The 17,744-nt window shown below is 40.9% G+C and overlaps 1 protein-coding gene across 4 annotated transcripts in view; it reads right to left on the bottom strand.

Annotated features, from left to right (window-relative positions):
- Window positions 1-304: 304 nt before the first annotated feature.
- LIN52 (lin-52 DREAM MuvB core complex component) overlaps window positions 305-17,744 on the bottom strand; it is a 113,054-nt gene continuing 95,614 nt past the window's right edge. For all 4 annotated transcript variants that reach the window (XM_027552414.1, XM_027552413.1, XM_027552410.1 and 1 more), the window contains one exon: window positions 305-2,365. In XM_027552414.1, the coding sequence (XP_027408215.1) occupies window positions 2,354-2,365 (12 nt within the window). In that variant the 3' untranslated portion in view covers window positions 305-2,353. The remainder of the gene's footprint in view (window positions 2,366-17,744) is intronic.

Here is a 17,744-nt window from a genome sequence, read left to right as displayed (position 1 = left end):
CTGGGATAGAGACTTCATATATTGGAGAGAAAGGAAACCAAACTGGAGGGTTATTTAGGGTTACATGTAGAGAGTTTTAAATGCCAGGAGGACGGGTCTAGACTTTATTAGCAGACGAGGGGAGGTATGAAACAATGAGTTGGGTGGCTGGTAGCTGGAGACCATGTGGTAGATGATCACAAAGCCCCACATCGCCCAGCGTGATATTAAAGGGAAGACAGTCGGTCATCTGCTGTTATAGCTGTGCTTTCTGATGAGGTCTGTGCTTTAAATATGCAAGTTGACCTTTCGAGGAAAAACTCACTTTCCTAATAAAACGTAAATATTTATTATGACGACACAGAAACCACCATATACAAAGTACAATCCTCTAACATCCTAAAATACATACATGCACACATTGTACATAAATTTATATTATCAATATAAAAATACATCAATAACATTTCTAAGGACAGCAAATACAAAACCAATAAATATTGCAATTCTAAAACATCTACGTATATTAAGTGCTGGTGGATAAGATGACAGTAAAAGGAAGAGGCCAAAGCAGACCCCAAAACCAGGTTACAGACCGGAGTTGGTTTGAGGGAGGTACCCCCATGTTCTCCATCTATTTCTCAATATCCTCAAGCACTTAGAAGTGCCTGACACCATCAATTCTCAAAAAACAGAGCAAAGTTAGAATCTGACATTGTGGCATTATTTTTTTGCACAGCCCTCCTTCCTTCTCTCTCCCCATCTTTTACATTCTTTAACCGTATTTAAGATAAAGGAATGTCAATGATAAGCTTTACTTAAAATCAAAACCTCTCTAGCCTAACCTTATATATCGCATCCAAACAGAATGTTTGCCTTCTCATACTCTCTTTTAATGTCTTGTGTTAAATTCCACCCACCCTGATCAATAAGTAAAATTGCATGGATGGTCAAAGGAAGCAAATGAAAGAAAAACCCAGCCTTACTTCTAGCACGGGAAACAAGGCAGAAGTGTCAGGAAACGGCTAACGGACCAGCTGTTCAACTGAGCAGTGCTGTACCCTAGCCAGACACTCCGCATCAGACCTTGACCACAACATCCCTAGTGTCTAAACACTAACACACTACTGCCACATGGACCTTCTTTTCATAAGGTTTAGGAAACCCCATGAACTTCTCAAAATAACAGAAGCTGGGGGCTAACTTACAAGACAAAATAAGGAGAATACTTACAATCAATTTTAAACATGGGCTAGATTTTCAGGTCGTAACATAGATAGTGGACAAAGAGCTCCATAAGAATTGTAGAGTCAAGAAATTCTTTCTCTTCTGTGTGTGTGTGTGTGTGTGTGTGTGTATTTCTGTTATATGAGTGAACTATCTAATCTGTGCTATGAGATGGGATAGCGGGGCAAGCAAAATATTGCCACCATTCCATAGCACATTCCCTTAAGGTCAATTACAATTTCTAGTTTTTAATCAAATGGGAACTTCTGCACTCAATCCCCTTCTATCTTTCAGGCCATACCTACTTTCTCACTTGAATCTGCAACAGATTAAGCAGAACTCAAAAGTCCTTTCCATCATCTTTAAGCTAGTCTTGATATCTAGAACCCAATGCAACCCTGCATGCGCCTTTCACTGTACAAGCTAATCCCAGGAGGGAGTTGGTACACAGGGATCCCACTCTCTGGAGTCAGACACATGGGGGGCCGTTGGAGGTAGGGAACAGAAGGCATTGGGGGATGCGACTATCATGAGAGGTGTAGAATTTCAAAAGCATTTCTCTAGCTGGGGATTCCTGGAACCTAGTATACATTGGTGGGTTTGCAGGTCAAACTGTACCCTGACCTGAATCTAACTGGTCCAGAATCTAATTGGCCTCTGGTCTCCTAGCATCATAAATACTTCCTAAGAGATGAAGTACGATTCAAAGGAACTCGTCCAATCAACATGTCTCAACTGACTTTGCCATCACTGAATCAAATCAACTGTAAGATCCTGGAGCTCCTGAATCACTTCTGGAAACGAGAAAGCAGGACTTTGACCTTTAAGAATGATATGCTCTCTGGTGTCACCAGCATCCGAGGTTGAGACGGTCAAAGTCTGGAAGCTGATGGAATCACTGCACCGATCCTTGGGTAGAGCAGATTCTTCTCTTGCTGCCGAACGTCCTCAGAGGTGCAGAGTGCCAGAAGCAGGGGAGAGGGTGAATTCTGGAGTGCACCCTCTGGCCTCTGGTCAGGAAGCAGTGAGGTGTGCATCTTCAGAGCTGCACTGGGAAGGAAGCATGGTTCCGGGCCCCAGGACATCCTGTCCACAAGCAGCTGCTACTTCTTGGGCTTCTCTAGAATGTTGAGGAACTTCCCCCTTGTCATCTCTCTGGCTGGAATCACAAAGTACATGAAAGATCAATGAACACCTAAACTCTGAAAAAGGGTTCACAGGAAGGCTTAATTTGAGAATGCACATTGACATAAATTGTATACAAAGTTGCTATCCTAACAGATTCCATCCCTACTAAGCTCCAAAAAGAAGGAAACACAAAGCACTCTTGACAACTATAGTAATTACCAACACTGTCCTGAAGTTGGTAATTACTATAAGGTGCAGGCCAACTGGGGAAATCTTTATCATTTACCCTTTTAAAAAAATCACCAGGGAGCTCCCCCCAAATCCCTCTCTCCCTCAAGAATGTAACCTAAGACTCATGTTCACTGTCTCAGGAGGTTTGCTTCTGGAAGCTAAAATCCAACCAAGATCACAGTCTTTTCTAGATTGTTGGTCTCTGGACATTTATAATCTCAAATCAAAATTAGAGATCATTTACCCCATCTCTCAGGAGTGGTAGTCCCTGGACACTGTAATATAACAGGGTTTATATTCCCTCAGTGCAGTTCATCTGTGGATGGAGTAATAAAGTAGGGTTTATAGAGCTTTGGTCTTCTCTCTCTTGGCATTGTCAGTCCTTAGATATTTAATATAGCCAGGCAAGGTTTATGTGTCTTTCTCTGACTTGCAGCACCATCAATCTTTGAATGCTGTAGTTACAAGAGGGTTTATACAGCTACTTTCCTACATATGAGGCTCTGAAAATCAAAGTAAAACATTTCTCAATTACAAGACCCACTTTAGAAGCCCCCAGTTTTAGCTCGGTCAAGCAAATTCTCAAAAATCATATGTGGCATAACCCCCTTCATCCTTATCCCTATGTCTCTTAAATGGATCCTCTTTTTATGTCTCTTGGATGGATGTAACAGTGCTGAAAGTTTTCTATAGCTGGAGTCCAGAAGTCTGGAACCACACGGTGGACACACAGCAGGCTGCGGTGCCCCTGGCTTCCCAGGGACATGTCTCCATCTTGGCCAAAGGAGATGACTAGGGAGGCACCTGCTGGGATGAGAAGGACCTTCACCCTAGGCTCTGTGTTTTCCTTCCCAGCAGAGCAAATGGTGCCAGATGACGGGTGCCCACTTCCCACCCCTACCACCCATATTGAATTGTTCTCGGTTTAGTTCTACAAGAAAGAAAGAAAACAGTACAAACTTTGTAACTACTGGAAAGTTTTAGGTAACTGTAGTCTACTCATTCCCTATCTTTCACAAGTTCAAAGCTCCAACAAAGGAAAAGGAAATCCCATTAACTAGGAATGGAAGCCCCAGTCCTGGGTTTTATCTCATATACCCACAACCCTACCCTGGCCAAAATCAAACTGACCATTCCTTCAGTGGGCTTATGCCAAACTCCATACATACAAAGTTCCTACAAGACTTGCAATTACTTGTTGATGTGATTGTCTTCTTTCATGGAAATGTAAGAACTGAGGGCAGAGGTGGTATTTTACTATTGTTTATATGGCCAGCACCTAGCACAGCACTGAACTCAGTATCTGCTGATAAATGCTGGCTAGATGAATGATGATACACAAAAGAACTGGAACCAAGTGGGCACACAGTAGTCAGTTTCCTTCCCTTCCACAGACAAACAGTAAGACTTGTTGGTGACCCTCACTGCTCCACTCTCTACACTGTGGGAGTCTTTTAAAATTTACCTTGTTTGGCAGGAAAGTCATTTCCCTTGATGAAAGTAATACCAGATTTATGGATAGATCCAGGCACAGGACTAACTACTCTAGGAGAAATCCAAACAAGTGTTTTCTTGACCAGGGGAGGCAGCATGGACTTCTTTCAGAGAATACAGGCTCTGAATTAAGTTCCAACTCTAGTATTTGTCAGCTGGGTGACACCTTGAGTTGGGTAGGATCTCTGAGCCTCAGTTTCCTCATCCGTAAAATGAGTAGCAGATTAATGCCACCTGCTCTGCCCTCTTGGGTATTCAGCCATGATCATGCTTAGTGCAGTGGTAACATTATTAAAACATCACCTTTCAGAGGAAGTTGGTAGTCTGCTGCTTCCCTTGTACGCAGTATTTCCTGAGTGAATAAGTGAGTGGATTGTGATAAGGCAGACTAGCAATCTCAAACATCCCAATTCTTGGAATCTTCCCCTCAGCCTGATCCTATAGGAAATGACTACTTATACTTTTGTTCAGAGTGGGTCTCATCATTTATTCCTCCTTGGATAGGTTTTCTGTCTATTCTCCAGTGCTTACTAATGACTTTAAACACAGTATCCAATGAGCCTGCAGCATGGCTAGAAGCAGGTGCTTTAGAAATCAGACTTGGGTAATAAAAAAAACTCAGTGGGTAGAACTGAGCCTTGTTCCAAAAATCCTGGGCTAAGAGCATTGTACTGATTTTACTAATTATTTCTGCCTCTTGCACTTCATATAACCCAATTCTTTACTGTTTTTTCCCCAAATGGGAAAATGACCAATATTTTAAGACCTAAAATTTTACAAAATCCAATCTATTCGAGGGATCAAAAGGATTTAAAAAGAGAAATAAACGGATATTCCAAAGTCTCTCAGTGGCAAGCTCTCCTTGAATCTAACCAATCCTTTTTAACAACCCCCTTTCTACTCAATCATTCCTCCCCCTTCAACCTAATCTAAGTACACAGAGCTGCAGCAAAACCACCGTAAAAGTAGAAGTAATTCAAAAGACATCATCTTCTACATGGGAGGGGAGAAAGTTTTCCTACTCGCTGGTCCTATATAGGAGATATACGAATTCCTGACATAGCTGCTCCCTAAAAGAGGGCTGTACCCTATAAATCACATCCTAAGCACCAACCCCTTTCTGTGCACAGAGAAATTGCTGCAGGTCAGCGGCTGCTCCAGAGCACGTGCCCTCCTGTTCACTTGTCATCAGCGATGTTAACATCTCTGATTAATTCATATACCCCTGGTTTTATTCCTCATCTCTCTATCCTTGGCTCTCCTGTTCTACTGCATCATGAAGATTCTTACCGACCTGCTACAGTAATCACCGCCCGCTAACTGCACCCCCCAAACCTAGTGAAATTGTTTAGTGATGCCAACCGCGCTTTTAATTTGCAAGACATCAGACACAGAGGTAATTTATACCAACATCTGTTCATTTTTGACTTCTGAAACAAACTCGCACATGCTGCTACAAAATCCCATTAGGAGTAGAGACAGCCTTCTGCTACTATTCCGTATTCCTCTTCTACACACACACACACACCCCCACACACCTTCCAGTACGGTTTTATATGTAAATATATTTTACTAAAAAACTCCCACCAAGGATCTCAAATCTCGTTGGGGAAAAACCTTTAGAGAAGACGACAGCTTGCTGACAGAGGAGACGAAGGTATTTCTACATCCTCCTGCCTAGTTCCATCCCTTCTTCTCAGTATAATCCTTGCATTAATAGTCAGGGTAAGATTCTATGCTCCTCAGCTTGGCAATTCTGATTTCTGCCTTCTCTCCTGGTTCTTTTTTCCCCACAATGTGTCAGAAGACCGTCCTGGGGACAATAAAATTGCTAGAGAGTTTTATCTGGAGTCAACACCATTTCTTAACTATCTTCTAGTTCCGGATTAATTCTCTAGGATTCTAAGACTCAACAGAAGGGCAACACTGCTACCACAGTGTAATCACTAAGCCAAGGGGGATCCATTGGTGCTCAGCCACCACAGTGTATGCCGTGCAGAAGAGAAGCACGACCTCCACATCAAGCTGTGATTTACGGGCCCTGCTAGGCTGGGCACAGACCAAAAACCGAGAAAGCCGCAATCAAGACTCTCACCAAAGGGTGAACATGAGAACTGCTACGGAGTGAGAGACAGGGGGACAACGTGTACACATTTAAAGACAACAAACGGATAAACTAAAATCAACTTTCAGGTTGATGCTGGTTCTAGTACCCCTTCACAGGTTCCCTAGGGCTGTCAGGTTCATGGCAGTTGTAAATACCTGGGTACACGTTAGAGAGGTCAGGGCTGAAGGGAGGACTCCATCCTGCTTGCGGTGAAGGTGGTGTGTGCTTGAATGTAATCTCTTCTTTAGACTCTCCAATTCCTCCAGCCTACACTCAGCCTTGCCTCTGGCTCCCTTTCCACAATGACTATCCCCAAACTGCCTTCTCTGCAGTAAATTTTCTGGTGGCTGGTTGAAAAAGATTTCAGTGGTACAGATTGATTTCTCACTGGTGAGGGGATGAGGGATTACCAGAGGCACCCTGGTTAACGAGATTGGGTGCACAAGCTCTCATGAGACCAGCCCTCTCTGCCAGGGCTCTGCACCTTTCGCCCATGACATATGGGTTTCATTACGGAAAGATTTTCCAGATTATAACTTTGAGGCAATTGCCTGATAAAATTCTGCTTGGCTTTAAGACAGGAGACAATCGAAAGATTAAGTAACTTTTAATGAAATGGAAGAAACTCATAGCATTTGGTTTTCAGTTCTAATGCAAACTATTTTAAATATTTCTGTGTCTCAATATAATTAAAAATATTAGTCAGGTGGAGGAGAGTTACTTTTCAGTGGTTCTCTCACATCCTGAAGAGCAACAACAGACTGTTCAGGAGACTCTAATATGAGTGGCCAGGAAACAAAGGAGACAGCATAATGTTGTGAAAAGAGCAGGGCTTTTATTTTTTTTTAATTTTTTGGCCGCACCATGCAGCTTTCGGGACTAGTTCCCCAACCAGGGACTGAACCCAGGCTCCCAGCAGTGTAAGCGTGGAGTCCTAACCATTGGACTGCCAAGGAATTCCCAAGAGCAGGGTTTTTAGCATTAGCCAGGCTCAGATTCAAAATCCCAGCTCCCATACTGAGCCTGAACCACTGCAGGCAAGTTGCCAGAGTCATCTCTCTGTGTTTCAAACTCCTCATCTGTTCAAGGTGGGGTTAATACAAGGGTCACACAGGCATTTGGTAAATGCTAGCTACTATATGACTCTTTCTTTCACGTCAAACAGGAAGTTTATTTAAGCCACAAGATGCTTAATGGGAAAATTATCAAGGATTCATTTCTCTTAGAGCAATTTATCCCTGCTTTAAGACAGATTGCCCTACACATAACAGCTAATGTACAAAAAAGTTAAAAAACGCCTTAGGTTTTACAGTGATAAAGTGAAAAATATTAAAAAAATTCTCCAATTGAACAGGAGAATTGTATGCAAGGATTTTTGTTTGTTTTCTGTTAAACAGTGAGAGCGAAATAACTTACTGGAATATGGAAGACAAGGGCTGAATGAGCACGCCACTGATGGAGGAAAGGAGGAAGACTGTCACAGAACCAGAATTCTGCCCCAGTTGTTGTCCATCAGAACATAACATTATATTTAGTTGTTTTCTTTTTTAAAAGGGGGTGGGTAATATGCTCATCTACATCACCAGTTACTTGAAGTACAGTGAAGAGTGAGGAAGGCATACAGGAAAAAATAGAAAAAGCCATACTGTAGTAGTCAGGTTGTAGGAGAGACAAACTGAGCATGTCCTCTTGGTCTGAGGGAACTGACTTCTGGAGTAAAGAGCAAGTTCCTTCAAAGCAGACACCTCCTGTCTGCTGCTGGAACACCGACTGCATCTTGGCTAGTACAGCATGGATTTTTCTGTTCTTTCGTGTACTCCTTTCTCACTTCTTTATGCACTTCAAGTAACTGGTGATGTACATGAGCATATTCCTTTAAAACAAAAAAACCCTAAATGACCAATGTTATGTTTTGATTGACAACAAATGCGGCCGAATTCCGGTTCTGTGACAGTGCCCCTCCTCATCAGCGGCGTGCTCATTCAGCTCTTGTCTTTCATATCCCAGTAAGTTATTTTGCTCTTACAGTGCATCTGCTTCATGAATTGGCTGCCCATTAAATCGGAATCTAATCTACCTGATTGACAAACCCTATCTTTCACAGTAAACCTTCATTAGTTAACTAAGTGGTATATGCTTTATCTGTGTGCCACAGAACTGTCCTGCCCTGCCACCTTCAAATTAACACGATGACTGTTCTTGGTTTTCATTAATATGATGACTCCTTCCTTGGGCATCCATCGGCCACAAGAAACAATGGCATCCTTAGCTGCCATGTCACAAAAGAGGTACCAGGTCAGCCCCAACTGAGCATACAAGCAGCACCAGGAGTGGCAAAAAGGGGATAAACTATTTATTTTTTAAAAGATCTCAAACATGAAGGGAAACACGACTGTCTTGCATTTGTGTAACAGGTTTATTCTGGAGGCTCAAACCTGGGTACTAGTTGGGGCAGCAACCTTCCTTAACTGTACGAGCAGCTCCTTCTAGCAAAAAGGAGCACATAAAACCCTAGTTAGTTTGGTTTAAATCCATGTGTTAAATGGTTATCTATTTAACTAGATTTATAGAAGACACTTTGTGGAAATGATGTGCCATTTGTTTTGATTACAGTTTTGACTTTTCTTTAACAAATATTTTTTGGTTGAAAGTGTTCTAACAATGAAGAGGGACCTGGTAGTCATCAGTGTGCACTGTGCAGGAGAGAAGCATGAAGGCGGTGGATGAACAGCTTAGTCACGTAGAGACCCAACCTACAAGGTTCTAGGTATGAGGGAAAAGTCACATAAATGAGAAGAGGCCTTGGAGACAGCTAGCCAGCAGTTCACAGGTATCTTGGTACATCAGAGGAGAACAAAGGAAACCACTGGGATTCATAGAGCCGATGTCTCTCTCATAGGAACGGGGAGGGAAGGGTTTCCCGTCACTCTGGCATAGAGCCGGCATACAGCAGAGCAGTGCCCGAGCAGGCTGCGAGGTGAGATACCTCACCATGCTCCAGTCAGACCTCCGCACAAAACCTACCACTAAGTGATCGATAATTCAAGTCAAGGACTAAGTACTTTATAATGCCTCTGATGTGAGAGCAGAAGGGGCTGGGGCCACTGTCAAGAACAGAAGGTGCTATGAACTGGGCATGAAGTCCCTGGGTGAGAAGGGCTCCTGGGACCTCATTAGAACACTGGTGGCCCTCAGAAAGTGGTATAATTGTAATAAGGGCCACAGACCACCCTCAATCAACTCATGGGAGAGTCAACCCACGTAAGAGTACGTGGTAGAAATCTTTCTTTTCTCTATATAAAAGCAGTGTTTGAAAGCAGACAGAGGCCTTTGCTTAAAATTCCCTGGGCATAAGCATTTCAAAAGGACAATGAAATACATATCTAAGGAAAGAATAGCCTGGGTGCTACCTCTGTGACCAAACTTATCATTGACTATGAAAATCTTCATCCTAAGAATTCTCAAAAAATCCTTTTGGGGGCACATTTTCCAGATTCTGTTTCTATAGAGTGTTCTGTCTCTCCAACAGGACTTTTTCTTCCGAAAAGGGTGGCTTGGCTAAGAAGAGTCTTCTCTCCACTGAATTCAGAAAAAGATAATTTTATGTCAAACATTTTTTTTTTCAACTCATAGTAAGGGTCATTTCCAGAGACTGTTTTATCTAAGAAGTAATATAAAAAAAAAAACCAGGACTCAACATACAGGTAAACGCATTTGGATAGTTCCAATATGGAAAATAATTTTAATGGCTTTTCACAATGGAGGAAAAAAAAGACAGAAATATCCAGCCAACAGATATATTCTCAGAATATAAAACATCAAGCAGGAACATAAAATACGGGAAGTGTCAGCCATGATGCCTGAAGATTGAAAGCAGAAGAATCTTAATTGTCAGGTATTTGAAAAATGTATTCAAGCAAAAGCCTGTGTTTCTCCATCAACTCTCCCTGTCCTGCCCTCTTTCAAAAGCAAAACAAGACAAGATTTCAAATATTCAATCCTTTTTATCATTCTTCTCCCTACTAAAAAACAAACCAAAACAACAAGCGACCCCAAAGATCTATGTTCAAGAAATGAGACCTAACAACTTCTTGTCTGTGGTATGTTTCCTCTCCAGAGGGCCCAGAGGCCTATTTCACTTGGTTCCCTTTTCAAGGGCGAACTCAGCTGAGCGAAAGGCAATGAGATCAAAGCAATGGATCAATATTCTTGGGGCAAACTTTTATTAAATGCTCATAAATGTTCACAGAACATTCACACTTCAGGGCCTGTACTTAATATAGATTGTGGTGAAACACTATGACCAAAGGCTAGTAGATTCACACAGCCTTAATTTCCTCATTCATAAAGTAAGTACAGCAATAATGATCCATCACGCAAGGTTAAGAAAGAGTGACTAGTCAAAGTGACTTCATCAGGACACAAAATATTTTGCCCCAAGTTAGAGTAATTTATTCACAGGCAATATCCCACTCCCAGGAAATTCAGACCAGGATCCCAGCATAGATAAATTTCAAAGGACTTGTTCATTAAGACAACTTTCCTACTCATCCCCACCTCAGGGTGCTGGCAGTAGCAAACATCTACAGAGGATGCAGGCCCCAGTCTTACTGACCCCCAGGCCAGGGAAAGAGTTACATCTTCACACTGCGAGGCCAATAAAAACCTCTCTTGATTATAATTTAGATAAGAACCACCGGATTGAATAATAATGTCTGAAACTCCCCTAGCTGTTTCACCTTGAGACGTCCATCACTGGGTTAAACATGATGCTAATTGCATTTGGATTGATTAATTTCTCTCACTCCTGTCTATTCGAATAACGCTTAACAAAATAATCATAGCACCCAGAGCCAAATCTTTTCCGTCAAAGGAATGAAGCCATCAGAACAGGCAGAGATGAAAGAAATGAAGATGACCCGTAATTACTGCTACGGTGATATCATTACCATATTATACAAAATGAGTGTGGGGGGAGGGGGAGGAGGGAGGAGGGGCTGAGATTATTTATATTTTTTAATGGAACGCTACAATCTGAGAATACAGATGTGACATCAAGTGGGACACACAGAAATATAGAACTTTACAAAAATACAAATCTTGCTCATGAAATTGCAAAATCCAACAAACACTGAGGTCCAAGATACACACAAGTGTCTTGGGCTGTGAGCAGGTATTATTCACGCCACTATTTTTTCACTGCAATAACACTTTGTGTATGACTTACATGGAGATTTAAGATGCTCTCTTCACACCACAAGCACTTCTATAGTTACTGGAGAATTCTTCTTTAAGCCAGGGGATAATGTAATTTTATTTTAATTTTGTTAGAGGTGGCCTTGTTTGTAAAATTAGAATCTTGAGTTTTAACTGCAGATAGTTTTGGTTTAAGACAGCAAAGAAAATGTCTATGTATCTTCACGCATGGTTCATAGGACGGTAGTATGGACTTAACTCACCAGCAAGGAAAAATATATTTCCGTACTTTCTTGTTGTTTGATAGGACTTTTTAATATATTATATATGATATAGAAAAACTTACGATAGCAAAGGATTTGAACTTTAGGTCTGAATCTATCACTTATTAGATAGTGATCTCAGGTAAATTATGTAGCCTCTCTATGCCTCAGTTACTTCATCTGTAAAATGGGGGTTTACTACCTACCTGAGTCAGTTGTTGTAAGACTTAAGATGGTACATTTAGGTGCTCAGTAAGTGCTGGCACAAGAAAAAAATTTCCCCCTAAAATTTAATGGCTATTTACAAAACCTTGCATGTTTTGGTTATTTCATTTAGTGAAGTTATTTCAAATATACACTATAAAATACCCTGAATATAGATTTTAACAAATATTTGTTAAATAAATAAATAGGATACTTAGAAGGGGCATCATTTTAATAGGCTAGAAATATCTGGGGGATATTTTTGCTACAGTATTTTAAACAGAGAACCATAATTAAATTGAAAACAATAAAAACAGATATTGAAATTGTTTTACTTAACTTAGATAAGAAGACATGTTTTTCTATTTTCTTACATAAAAAATATTCCCACAGAAAATAAGCACATGTATTTTGATTACATGTATTTGTAGTCATTCAGTAGTAAATGTAAACAGAAAAAAAAAAAAAAAAAGATAAAACACTGTATTTCTGCCAGGTTAAAACAAGAGACTAAACCATTTACAATGTTAACTTTGTGTTCTCTGCTTTCCTTCTGGTAAAGAGAGACAATGTATACAGTAGGAAGGATTTCTCTTGTCTGGCTTTGGAATTAGATGGGTCTGGCCCTGACCCATCTTGTATATGCAGAGTACATCACGAGAAATGCTGGGCTGAAAGAAGCACACGCTGGAATCAAGATTGCTGGGAGAAATATCAATAACCTCAGATATGCAGATGACACCACCCTTATGGCAGAAAGTGAAGAGGAACTAAAAAGCCTCTTGATGAAGGTGAAAGTGGAGAGTGAAAAAGTTGGCTTAAAGCTCAACATTCAGAAAACGAAGATCATGGCATCTCGTTCCATCACTTCATGGGAAATAGATGGGGAAACAGTGGAAACAGTGGTAGACTTTATTTTTCTGGGCTCCACAATCACTGCAGATGGTGACTGCAGCCATGAAATTAAAAGACGCTTACTCCTTGGAAGGAAAGTTATGACCAACCTAGATAGCATATTCAAAAGCAGAGACATTACTTTGCCAACAAAGGTCCGTCTAGTCAAGGCTATGGTTTTTCCAGTGGTCATGTATGGATGTGAGAGTTGGACTGTGAAGAAGGCTGAGCGCCAAAGAATTGATGCTTTTGAACTGTGGTGTTGGAGAAGACTCTTGAGAGCCCCAAGGACTGCAGGGAGATCCAACCAGTCCATTCTGAAGGAGATCAGCCCTGGGATTTCTTCGGAAGGAATGATGCTAAAGCTGAAACTCCAGTACTTTGACCACCTCATGCGAAGAGTTGACTCACTGGAAAAGACTCTGATGCTGGGAAGGATTGGGGGCAGGAGGAGAAGGGGACGACAGAGGATGAGACAGCTGGATGGCATCACGGACTCGATGGACATGAGTCTGAGTGAACTCCGGGAGTTGGTGATGGACAGGGAGGCCTGGCGTGCCGCGATTCATGGAGTCGCAAAGAGTCAGACATGACTGAGCAACTGAATTGAACTGAACTGATCTGGCGGCTCAGTAGTAAAGAATCCACCTGCCAATGCAGGAGACATGGGTTCAATCCTTGATCCAGGAAGATCCGACATGCTACGGAGCAACTAAGCCTGTGCACCACAACTACTGAGCTGTGTTCTAGCACCTCGGAGCCACAACTACTAAGACGACACGCCCTAGAGCCCGTGCTCTGCAACAAGAGAAGCCACCGCAATGAGAAGCCCGCACATTTCAAAAAAATCAAAATCAAAAATGTTATAAATGAAACAAGAATCTACAAAAGAAAGTATAACTGAATCGCTTCGCTATACACTTGAAACTAACACACTGTAAATCGACCATGCTATGCTATGCTAAGTCACTTCAGTCGTGTCCGACTCTGTGCGACCCCATAGACGGCAGCCCACCAGGCTCCCCTGTCCCTGGGATTCTCCAGGCAAGAACACTGGAGTGGGTTGCCATTTCCTCCTCCGATGCATGAAAGTAAAAAGTGAAAGTGAAGTCACCCAGTCGTGTCCGACTCCTAGAGACCCCATGGACTGCAGCCTACCAGGCTCCTCCGTCCATGGGATTTTCCAAGCAAGAGTACTGGAGTGGGGTGCCATTGCCTTCTCTGAAATTGACCATACTTCAGAAAAATTAAAATTTTTAAAAATCAATTAATACCCTTAAACATTTTTAATTTGAACTAGGCATATTGGTACGAATACAACTTCTTTTCTTGAAAAAAAAAAAAAAACAAACAACAACACTCGTTTACAAACTCTGTCCATGGAAAAGGACCAGAAGCCTGACAGTTCAGTACTAACGAATACTCTTAATACTTAGATTTCTACTAAAAGGAACCAAGGTTACTTGGAGATATGGATGAGATTCTAAGTCTGAAGAAGTAAATGAACACAGAATATCTTGACATGCTGAAAGGAAAGAAGTTACCAAAGATTACTGGAGTCACGTCAAACAACACAGGAGTCAACAAAAAGGGGTGTCCACTAACTAAAGATGGGACAGTTCTGACTGTCAGAAAGAATAATAATTATAGTAGTTAGAAATAATATTAAATATAAATACCTATGATGTTTCTTAAAAGTCCTTAGTTATTTCAACTCATCTTATGTTCTGAAAATCAGTAAGTAAAAGGGGGGAAAAACCAATCTTTTTTTCTTGCCTTTCCTCTCTGGACTATATTTCAGGAAAACCAAATAGCTGCTACTGATAATTATCACTTTTATTATGAAAGAGATCAGATGTACACCACCTAAACCCAATGATCCTCATTGAAACTGGAACAAATGAAGGTCTTATGCTTTCTGATATGCAGCAATAGCAAGTACATGTATGAACCATTCTTTCCAAAAAGACTGATTCCAAAATCACTTTATTCTCTAACTCCACTAGACTGCATGAAATTTGGGGGGAAAACAGGAAAGCGTGAAATGCTACCACTAGGATAAAAATCATCCAAATTTAAAATGCAGGAGATCTTCCCATACAAACAACCTAGTTTCTTCAATAATTAAACAGCACTGGCGGGGTTGGGGGAGCTCTAGAAGAACAGAGCATGCCTATTTATAGAGAAGATTAAGAGGCTGAAGTCTGATGTCAACCAAATGCAAATGTGCAGACCTTCTCCAGATACCAACTCACACAAACCAACTGTGAAAAACAGTTTTAGCCAAATTGGACAAGGATTATGTTATTAAGGAATTATTATTTTATTTTGTTTAGTATAATAATTGTGTTTTTAAAAGGGCTTCTTGGTTAGAGATACATACTAAAGTACTTATGAATGCCATGGCACTAGGATTTGCTTTGAAATACTCCAGCCAACAACACAACCACAACAAAAGTGTGATATAAGAGGGCAGAGATAAAACAAGAATAGCAGAAAGCTGACTGAAGTTGGGGATGGGTATGTGGAATTCATTATAGCATTCTCACTACTTTAGTAACATTTGCAAAATCTTCATAATAAAAAGCAAACTTCACCAACTGCTCTTCTGGAAATATAGCTTTTTCTCATTATCATTGCATATCATAATACAATGAAGAGTAGGCCAGGGAACAGAGATGAGGACAATTAATTATACAGAGGGCTTGGAAATGGATAGACAGAAAAAGCTTGAGAAAGGGGGTGAGTTTTTATGTCATGAGTGTTTATTTCCATCGTTAAATTCCTTGGATGAGGAACAAATTACACATGACCAAACGATCAAAAGCAGATAACATTTTTTAAAGTCCACCAAATCTTACTCAGGTGAAGCCTAATGATACGAACCTGCTGCCTTCCAACCTTTCTTAATTATTTAAGGAACCACACTGACAACTCTAAGAGCACAATTTTCAGTTTATTCATAAAATAGCTACAAGTGCAGCTCTCTTGCTCAACATTTTGCTCCTATAAAATTCTTTGGGAGGTGGAAAGAATAAGTCCTTGGTTACTCATTTATTGAATTTTGAATTGAAATTTTTTTGAACTGAAAAAGCTTTAGGGTCACTACAGCAGAAATTAACACAGTATTGCAAATCAACTACACTTCAATAAAATAAAAATAAAGCTTTAGGGTCAGTAGTAAGAGTAACTTTAAGGTCTAGACCAGTCCAATAGCTAACAAGTTACAGAAATGAATAGCTTAATCTAAACGTTCATCAGCGTGTTTGTTAGAGGCTAAGTCATACCTGAGTCTTTGGGACCCCATGGACTATACAGACCATCAGGCTCCTCTGTCCATGGAATTCTCTAGGCAAGAATACTGGAGTGGGTTGCCATTTCCTTATCTAGGGGATCTTCCCAACCTAGGGACTGAACCCAGGTCTCACGTATAGCAGGCAGATTCTTTACTGTCTGAGCCACCAGGGAAGCCAATTCACTAGTCCAGCTAAATTTCACACCATCAACAGCTGTGAATATAAATTATCACCTCCCTAATCCTACTTTAATTGGATCACTCTTACTTCATAGATGATTTATCCAATTTAAAACAAACTACTTGTTCTGATAATTTGATTTTAATTGATTGCAATGTAGTTTCACATATGTATGGGTCATGTTCTCAACTTGACCAGACAATAAATTCATCAGTGGAAGAGACTTTTAAAGATATTTTCCCTAAATGACTTGGAAAAAATACCCAATATATAGTATTTGCTTCCCTGACAGCCCAGTTGGTAAAGAATCCACCTGCAATGCAGGAGACCTGGGTTTGATTCTTGGGTTGAGAAGATCCCTTGGAGAAGGGAAAGGCTACCCACTCCAGTATTCTGGCCTGGAGAATTCCATGGGGGCGCAAAGAATAGGACACGACCAAGTGAATTTCACTGATAATATTCATCCAGCAAGGCTTAATTTAAAAATCTTTTTCCTTTAAAATCATGTAGTAGTACAAATGTACAACAATTACTGTTTTCACTTGATTATGAATTAAAAAAAAAAAACTATTTATTTATTTGGCTGCATCAGGTCTTAAGTTGTGGCAAGCAGGATCTCTGATCTTCACTGCAGCATGAGGGATCTTTAGTTGCGGTGCACGGGCTTAGTATATCTACGGCATGCAGGATCTTAGTTCCCCGATTAGGGATCGAACCTGAGTCCCCTACATTGCAAAGTGGATTCTTAGCCACTGGACTACCAGGAAAATCCCTGAATTTCTTGCAAAAGAACATCACATCAAGGTGAGAACTTGACTGTATGATGTGTCTACCTAGGTAGTCATGTTAAAGGGACCTGGAACCTTTAACCAGAGTGCTTGCACCTGGACTAACATCTCTCTGAGCAACAGAATACAAAGAAACAATAATGGACTGAAAACAATTACAGTTAGGACAGTTATGAACAAGAGGATACAAAAAGGACCTGGGACCAACTGCCATTTCTGAGAGGTGGAGAGCAAAAGCAGGGTATTATGTAGGATCCCTGCACACAGTGTCACCATGGAGTGGGCTGATCACCTAAGCTATGCCTCCTGCCCAGTTCACAGACCTGCCCCTGCTGTTACTCCCTTTAAGGACCCAAGCAGCTTCTCTGGGGAGATAGCAAGAGTACCTGCTCCTTGTTTTCCCTCCCTCATGCTGCAGCACAGCCCTAATGAAGCCCTGACTAGAATTCTTATCTGGCCTTGTATCAATTTCTATTGATTAAAGGGGCCAAGGGCCCAGGTCCCTAACAATATGGTAATGGTTAGTTTACTTGTGAGTTGAAATTACAGCTAGTTAACCATCTGTGTTTTTCAAATATCCAGTTTTGATGTTTCTGAAAAATCTGATTTACATTTGTGAATTAGAACATAAAAATATCCTCAGCCGTAAAATTACATTATACTGTGTATAGTAGTCCACTTCATGGAAACTCCAGAGTTTAATCTATATATAATAACTATACAGTTTAGTAGTTAGAACTGGACATGGAACAACAGA

This window comes from Bos indicus x Bos taurus, chromosome 10 (genome assembly GCF_003369695.1).
Source record: "Bos indicus x Bos taurus breed Angus x Brahman F1 hybrid chromosome 10, Bos_hybrid_MaternalHap_v2.0, whole genome shotgun sequence".
Lineage (NCBI taxonomy): Eukaryota > Metazoa > Chordata > Mammalia > Artiodactyla > Bovidae > Bos > Bos indicus x Bos taurus.
The sequence above is the reverse complement of the archived record's forward strand: the minus strand, read 5'-3'. Positions and strand labels throughout refer to the sequence as shown.